The 7,666-nt window shown below is 44.9% G+C and overlaps 2 protein-coding genes across 3 annotated transcripts; both read left to right on the plus strand.

Annotated features, from left to right (window-relative positions):
* The first annotated feature begins 995 nt into the window (after positions 1-995).
* LOC133905131 (beta-glucosidase 38-like) lies at positions 996-4,077 on the plus strand. Of its 2 annotated transcripts, XM_062346841.1 has the most exons (11): positions 996-1,212; positions 1,303-1,361; positions 1,465-1,540; positions 1,632-1,703; positions 1,822-1,909; positions 2,243-2,486; positions 2,577-2,692; positions 2,782-2,993; positions 3,113-3,144; positions 3,251-3,353; positions 3,470-4,077. In XM_062346841.1, exons 1-11 carry the CDS (start codon positions 1,002-1,004, stop codon positions 3,742-3,744), a joined length of 1,488 nt encoding a protein of 495 aa, XP_062202825.1. In that variant the 5' UTR covers positions 996-1,001; the 3' UTR covers positions 3,745-4,077. The 2 variants fall into 2 exon arrangements, with proteins under 2 accessions (XP_062202825.1, XP_062202826.1); XM_062346842.1 differs by lacking the exons at positions 1,465-1,540; positions 1,632-1,703; positions 1,822-1,909 and having other exon boundaries at positions 1,303-1,365; positions 2,266-2,486.
* Positions 4,078-4,892: 815 nt separating this feature from the next.
* LOC133904761 (chloroplast stem-loop binding protein of 41 kDa b, chloroplastic) lies at positions 4,893-7,212 on the plus strand. The gene is made up of 10 exons (XM_062346288.1): positions 4,893-5,057; positions 5,162-5,302; positions 5,381-5,467; positions 5,709-5,799; positions 5,916-5,970; positions 6,063-6,123; positions 6,208-6,429; positions 6,519-6,635; positions 6,724-6,813; positions 6,913-7,212. The coding sequence occupies exons 1-10, from the start codon at positions 4,968-4,970 to the stop codon at positions 7,087-7,089; spliced, it is 1,131 nt and encodes a 376-aa protein (XP_062202272.1). The 5' UTR covers positions 4,893-4,967; the 3' UTR covers positions 7,090-7,212.
* The last annotated feature ends 454 nt before the right edge of the window (positions 7,213-7,666 follow it).

Raw genomic sequence — 7,666 nt, forward strand, 5'->3', positions numbered from 1 at the left:
ACCAGTTTAAGACATTCCGGCTGCTCCGATTTCACATTTGTATCCAGCTTTAGCATTTTCCATTATGATTCCGAGAAAAATTATGAGTTAGGATATGATTTTGACAATATCCGACAGATTCTAACCTGATTTCACCCTATGCGAGTGTGTGTTTAGTGTGTCTACCTTGCACTCGAAGAAAGTGCCACCAGGGAGTAGGTATTAAATTAGAGTATCCAAATTATAACAATTTTTTAATTGATTAAATTATCAGTTCGAATTTTATAAATTACTGAATAACCAAAAGCTCTCACAAAAGAATCTGCCAAAAAAATTTAATTATCCTTTGATTTTTGTTTTTTTAGAAAGAGTACATTTTAAAACCACACCACACTTATACCACCATATGTACAAACATTTGCGTAAATGCAAACTAATCCAAGGCCCCACGTAACGTGAGAATATGTTTTTACACTTAACGCACATTCTCATGTGTACTCTAATTTCTTTTTCTGGTTATAGGATAACACAAGCACGCGCACCATCAAACACTTACACCACACTCAAACAACCGTAAATACACTTTCTGTCACGTGTCTACAAATAGAAGCGCTGAAAACATTTTTGTTGCAGCGAAGGGAGCAGAGCGAAAGAACAGCCACTGCCATTCTACCAAACATCACGGACCAGATCAAGAAGACAACGCACTACCAAAGCATCAAGGCCGAACTTCTAACGAATCACCTAATTCCAAAATCCAGACAAAAAATGATGATTAAAAAAATAACTGGTGGCTCAGGACCAGTACAAGGCGCTGCTCCGAAATCATCGGGGACGAAGGGGTGCATGCAATGCAAGAAAGAATCGGTCATCCGTTCAAACACTCACTGCCAATATTTCAGCTCTGCTCCTGCATGCTGCTGCCTGATCGCATCCTCTGCTGTCCCTACTCCATATATAGCCAAGCGGAACAGACGCCCGCACACCTCCGAGTCTCTCACGTGTTGCCCCTTCCTTCCTTCATGGAGACCTTCCTCCTGCTCCATGGGCTCCTCGTCCTCTCCCTGGCGCTCGGCGCGCACGGCAAGGCGGGGGAGAACACGAACCTCACCAGGGAGAGCTTCCCGCCTGGGTTCGTCTTCGGGACGGCGTCGTCGGCGTACCAGGTGGAGGGGAACGCGCTCAAGTACGGGAGGGGACCGTGCATCTGGGACACCTTCCTGAAATATCCAGGTGAAATGAAGTGAGCACCATAACACTTAATGTGATGTTGGAGAATGTCTTGCTAATGTGTCTGGTTACCTCTGGATGTGCTTGGGACAGGCGCTACTCCTGACAACGCAACCGCGAATGTGACGGTTGACGAGTACCATCGCTACATGGTTTGTGAAATGTCTGATCTTGGTGCTCATTTTACGGGTTTCTGAATGATATATGTTGATTTGTGATCCATTAATTTGTAGTTTTTCCGGTGTCCTCTTGCAGGATGATGTCGACAATATGGTGCGGGTTGGCTTCGACGCGTACCGCTTCTCGATCTCCTGGTCACGCATTTTCCCAAGTATGTGCTGAAATTTACTCAGAACCAGCTCGTGGTGAATCATAGGGTTTTCATGTCATTGATTTCTGTTTTGGGAATAAAATTAATGCAGGTGGAATGGGGAGGATTAACAAAGATGGCGTGGATTATTACCACAGGCTCATCAACTACATGCTTGCGAACAGTACAAACATTGATCTTGGCCTTCCTTTGAGTTCTTGCCATGGAGTTTTCTTTCTTGCACATATCAGGTTTGGAGGCATGAAGTTCATGAGTCATTTCGGTTTATTTTTGTGCAACAGATATTACTCCCTATGTTGTTCTCTACCACTTCGACCTTCCTCAGGTGCTCCATGATCAGTACAACGGCTGGCTAAGCCCCAGAGTTGTGTAAGCGTTCATGATCAATACCATCTTTCTTGCTGCATTTTTTTTTAAAAAAAATCCGTGACTACGATACTAATAAATTATACAAGCAAATTTCAAATGTTTTGCTGAATGGTCATAACTGAGGAATTCTGCTACATTAGTTACCGTTGGAATCTGACCAATGTAATATTGACAGTAGCATATATGGCAAACACGGATCAATTTGAAGTCATTTTGATCCTCTCTGTATTTTCTGATTTGTGTCGGCTCTGACTACATTTAGATCTCTGGCTGCTACTTTTGTACCCTTACATTGACTTGTTTTGATTGGTGATTATGGCTAAAATTTTGCAGGAGTGATTTCACAAACTTTGCAGACTTCTGCTTTAAGACATACGGTGATCGGGTTAAGAACTGGTTCACCATCAACGAACCCAGAATGATGGCCGTCCACGGCTACGGCGACGGCTTCTTTGCTCCTGGCAGGTGCACCGGTTGCCGGTTTGGTGGCAATTCCGCCACGGAGCCATACATTGCCGGCCATCACCTTCTCCTTTCCCACGCTGCTGCCGTCAAGATATACCGCGAGAAGTACCAGGCTAGTGACTCCTCTATCTCCATCTAGTCAACAATCCACAATAACATTTCTTCAGTCTGCACCATACTCATGCCAGATTGAGCATTTCAGGTTAAACAGAAGGGGAAGATTGGCATCCTCCTTGACTTCGTGTGGTACGAGTCGCTCACCAAATCTATTGAGGACGAGTTCGCGGCGCATCGAGCCAGGATGTTCACCCTTGGCTGGTGATACATATCACCCAATCATGAACATCTACTGACACCGCTGGCGATGGCTGGGTTGAACTGAGCACCCATTTGAATTTTTATGCCAGGTTCCTGCACCCGATCACCTACGGCCATTACCCGGAGACGATGGAGAAGATAGTGATGGGAAGGCTACCCAATTTCACATATGAGCAGGCTACTATGGTGAAAGGCTCAGCAGATTACATTGGGATCAACCACTACACGACATATTATGCCAGCAACTACATCAACGAGACGCAAAAGAGCTATAGAAATGATTGGAACGTGAAGCTTTCATGTACGGTTACTTGATATCCACTATAAAATAGAAAACTACATCTTTTGCAAGGAGAAACTTCATTCTTCTGCGTGTTCATTCTTTATCTGCCTCTCTAACTCATTGTATCATCTGTTCAGATGAGCGTGACGGTGTGCCTATCGGGAAAAAGGTAAGATAGTTTTCCTAGATCGCCACGTTTGATTTCACATTTGAGTCAAGGAATAAACAGAACTACAACTTGTGCAAGAGTTTCTTATCTGTATACACTTATGCAGGCGTACTCGGACTGGCTGTACGTTGTTCCTTGGGGGATCTACAAAGCTGTCATGTGGACCAAGGAGAAGTTCAACAACCCTGTCATAATCATCGGCGAAAACGGTAAATCACCAACTCGCAGCTGCCCTTCAATTGTCGGAAAACAAACAGTAACATTGTGACATGTATAATATCAAAAGCATGAATCTTGATTCAAATTCAACGATTCCATTTTTCAGGCATTGATCAGCCGGGCGATGAAACGTTGCCTGGTGCACTCTATGACACCTTCAGGATAGATTACTTTGAGAAGTACCTCCACGAGCTCAAGTGCGCGGTGAACGATGGCGCAAATGTCACAGGGTACTTTGCTTGGTCACTGCTGGATAACTTCGAGTGGAGGCTCGGTTTTACCTCCAAGTTCGGAATTGTATATGTCGACCGACAGACATTCAATAGGTACCCCAAGGACTCGACACGCTGGTTCCGGAAGGTGATTAAAAACGAGCACTGAAGTGACTGTATCGTAGCTAGCTTGTGCTTAATTGTTTGCATTTTTGTTGACGTTAGATTTAGTTTTTATGAATAAGATGACTAGTAGTTCAGATCTTCTTCAAATACGGACAGTTTTTTCATTTTGGTTTGAATAAATTTCACAAACCTATAATTATTTGTATTTTTTAACACAAAGCTACAACTTCTGAGACCTATTTTACAAAACTACAATTACTTGTGCTCTCAGTAACGCAAAACTACATCTTTTTGGCCTGGTCCCACCTGTCAACCACACATTAATCGTTTTCCCTATTATGTTGAAAATATGTGACTGACAAGTGAGACCAGATCAAAAAATTTATGTCACTGAGGGCATGAGTAGTTGTAGTTTTGTGAAATATATCTTATAAGTTATAGTTTTACGTTACAAAGGTATAAATAGTTGTAAGTTTTGTGAAATTTACTTTTTTGTTTTAGAGCTATGTGTTTGACTTTGCATGTGAGGATGATTTTTGGATGAATTGTAACGGTGATATGTAACATATTCATACATCTAAAGATGCCACCGATGAGAGGCAGATTCACGATCTAGTTCTTTTATTTTTTACATGACATTCACGGCCCCCGTGTTGATTTATTTAACTACAGTTTTTACAAATAGAACTACAGGAAATAATTCTAATGCTGAAATATCAGATATCACATTATGAAATATATTTTGTAAGATCATTGAAACAACCACTCGATGCCATTGCAACGATCCCAGTTGGAGTCTTGGAGATACCAGCCCTACGCCTCTTGATTGTGGCCCTATGCCCAACTTATCAATCTCGTATTGGATAATATTTATTTTCCAACAGCAGGTCTTTTTAATGGCACTAAACAGATTTTTCTATTAAATAACTTTCCATACCTTTTTTTGCTCTAACAGTCTGGTAGTAATTTGCCAATAGCAAATTTGAACTCTAGTATTTGTCAAGATACCTATGGACAATCAACTCATATTTGTTGAATTCAGATAAGGGGGAAAAAGGTTGTCCCCATCAGTTGATCAGAATGCAGGCAACTGGACACAGGAGAGAATGAGAGGAGAGGATCCAACAAGGATAGGGCTGGCGCCCCCCTCCACACAAGCCAAAACCACCCCCTACACCGCATTTTCCCCTCCTTTGTGCTTTTATATTAGTGCAGGAACAGGGAGCGGAAAGAGAGGAAAGGCAGAACAGAGGAAGAAACGGAGAGATGGCAGCCACGGCGTCCCTGAAGAGCAGCCTCCTCCTGCCTTGCCCTATCTCTGACTTCAGTGGTGCAGCCCTTTCCATCTCAACCCAGGTGATCGTCGGAATGGAAGAAAACCTTGGTTTCTTGATTCCACATGATGGATTCAGTCATGGAAGAAACCTTAAATGTTTGACAATTGTGAACTTTTTTGGCAGAAGAGGAGGAGGTCATGGCAGCCAAGGGGGACAAGGATTCAGGTGTCAGCTGCTGCAGACTCCAAGAACATTCTTGTCATGGGGGGAACAAGGTTCATTGGTGTCTTCCTGTCCAGGCTCCTTGTCAAGGAGGGCCACCAGGTCAGTGTATTTTCACTGAAAACCGAAAGTTCAAGTTTTGTTTTGGCTAGATTAAATAGAAGATGTGTTTTTTGTCAGGTCACATTGTTCACTAGAGGAAAGGCGCCCATCACCCAGCAGCTGCCAGGAGAGTCTGATGCCGAGTACGCTGAGTTCTCTTCCAAGGTGTGCTGTTTACTCCTCTGTTCTCGTATATACATACCGTGTCAGTACTCACTACTCTTCAGATGTAAACTGTTTCGAAAGAACTCTTCAGATGTTATGTGTGATACATAAAAATGTGTTAGGGTGCTAAAGTACAGCGGGTATCATAATTTTAGGACAGTGTAGAATGGGCCACTGAATTACTAGAAGTTATGAGGTTATTACGGCACTAGTGATGGAATTTGGGATGGTTTATGTACAGGTTCTGCACTTGAAAGGTGACAGGCAAGACTTCGAATTCGTCAAGACAAGCCTTGCTGCTAAGGGCTTTGATGTTGTTTACGACATCAACGGTAATATTTCGAAGACATCAAGTTGGCACATCCCATAATGAAACAATATATTGTCTGATATCTGAGTTCAGAGGTAGCATCATGCTGTTAACGCATTCCACCTCATGGTGTTTCAGGACGCGAGGCTGTCGAGGTTGAGCCTATAATAGGCGCCTTGCCCAACCTGGAACAGTAAGTAGGCCGCTTCATCTGACACTTGCAACAAGCTATATATGGTATCCTGTCCGTATCTCATTGTCCTCAATTTTACCATATATTTTCAGGTACATCTATTGCTCATCAGCAGGAGTGTACCTGAAATCAGACCTGCTCCCACACTTTGAGGTATGACCAAATTCTCTTTCATGACTTTGTCACTCGCACCATGGCATCTCACTCATGGCTGCCATGTGTGGTCGGCACTAGCAGAACGACACCGTAGACCCGAAGAGCCGGCACAAGGGGAAGCTGGAGACGGAGAGCATGCTGACCTCGCGGGGCGTGAACTGGACGTCAATCAGGCCGGTGTACATCTACGGCCCGCTCAACTACAACCCGGTCGAGGAGTGGTTCTTCCACCGGCTCAAGGCCGGCCGCCCCATCCCCATCCCCGGCGCCGGCAACCAGATCACCCAGCTCGGCCATGTCAAGGTCAGATTTGGCGAATTGGCAATGTACTAGATGTTTCAGAGGCTGTGATCATCTGAAGCTCCAAGTTTGTGCTTGTTTTTCCTGTCCAGGATTTGGCAACGGCCTTCGTCCTGGCTCTCGGCAACCCGAACGCGAGCCGGCAGATCTTCAACATCTCCGGGGCCAAGTACGTCACCTTCGACGGGCTCGCACGGGCATGCGCGAAGGTGACGAATTTTTCACCCAGAAATTGTGCTGGTCTCCGGTTGAACTGCTGCCGCTCTATTCAACAATGGTTGTGACTGCTTGGTGCAGGCTGGAGGGTTCCCTGAACCGGAGCTCGTTCACTACAACCCCAAGGACTTCGATTTCGGGAAAAAGAAGGCCTTCCCGTTCAGGGACCAGGTACACCAACAGCATCACCTCGTCTGAATGTCTGACCGTTGCTTCTTCAGTGGCTTTTGTTACTGACGCTGAGTAACGCAATTTTCCCTGCAATGGCAGCATTTCTTCGCGTCGATCGAGAAGGCGACAAGGGAGCTAGGGTGGACGCCGGAGTTCGACCTCGTGGAGGGGCTCACCGACTCGTACAACCTCGACTTCGGTCGCGGCACGTACCGGAAGGAGGCCGACTTCACCACGGACGACATGATCCTCGGCAAGAAGCTCGCGACCGTGTGATCCCGTCCTCGGCTGTCGGATGGCTAGTTGGCTGTGTGTGGTGCAACCTCCAAGCTGCTGGGATACAATTTGCTCGCTGTGGATGTGCAGAAAACATGAAAATGATCTCAATTTTGGTGTCAATCCTGGTTCGTACATCAAAACACATACAGAAAACCTCATGAGCTCCTTGGCCATAATTGACGGTCCAAGCCTGAAGAACCACTAGTAAAAACATTAGCACTGTTGGCTTGTGAAAACCGATTGTATTACCCATACTTCACGGCGCGTTGGATCTATCACTGAATCTGTACGACTATGGAGTATGATGCAAGGGGCCCCGTTACTGGAAGACGCAGACGGAGAGATACACCTAGAAATTGACATGCGATGGCCAGTGCACAACGTCTTCAGCTTATCATGCGCAGTTCCTACGCTAGGTGGACGTGAATTTTCAAAATTTTATGTGAAAATCATGGGCACTGTCGAAGTGCAAATTATTTGCCTTGTTGGCCATTCAAAACAGGTCATGGACGTCCGATAGATTTACACCACTACAGAACAGGTTATCAATAGCGGTTCCAAACTAGATTATCAT

Source organism: Phragmites australis, chromosome 22 (genome assembly GCF_958298935.1).
Source record: "Phragmites australis chromosome 22, lpPhrAust1.1, whole genome shotgun sequence".
NCBI lineage: Eukaryota > Viridiplantae > Streptophyta > Magnoliopsida > Poales > Poaceae > Phragmites > Phragmites australis.

Excerpts from the sequence above, each read along its gene's own strand:
- LOC133905131 (XM_062346841.1), top strand. The coding sequence starts at position 1,002 with ATGGAGACCTTCCTCCTGCTCCATGGGCTCCTCGTCCTCTCCCTGGCG. Across the intron at positions 1,362-1,464 it reads ACGAGTACCATCGCTACATG|GATGATGTCGACAATATGGT; the intron begins GTTTGTGAAATG and ends GTCCTCTTGCAG. Across the intron at positions 1,704-1,821 it reads CAACTACATGCTTGCGAACA|ATATTACTCCCTATGTTGTT; the intron begins GTACAAACATTG and ends TTTGTGCAACAG.
- LOC133904761 (XM_062346288.1), top strand. The coding sequence starts at position 4,968 with ATGGCAGCCACGGCGTCCCTGAAGAGCAGCCTCCTCCTGCCTTGCCCT. Across the intron at positions 5,058-5,161 it reads CCCTTTCCATCTCAACCCAG|AAGAGGAGGAGGTCATGGCA; the intron begins GTGATCGTCGGA and ends CTTTTTTGGCAG. Across the intron at positions 6,636-6,723 it reads TCGCACGGGCATGCGCGAAG|GCTGGAGGGTTCCCTGAACC; the intron begins GTGACGAATTTT and ends TGCTTGGTGCAG.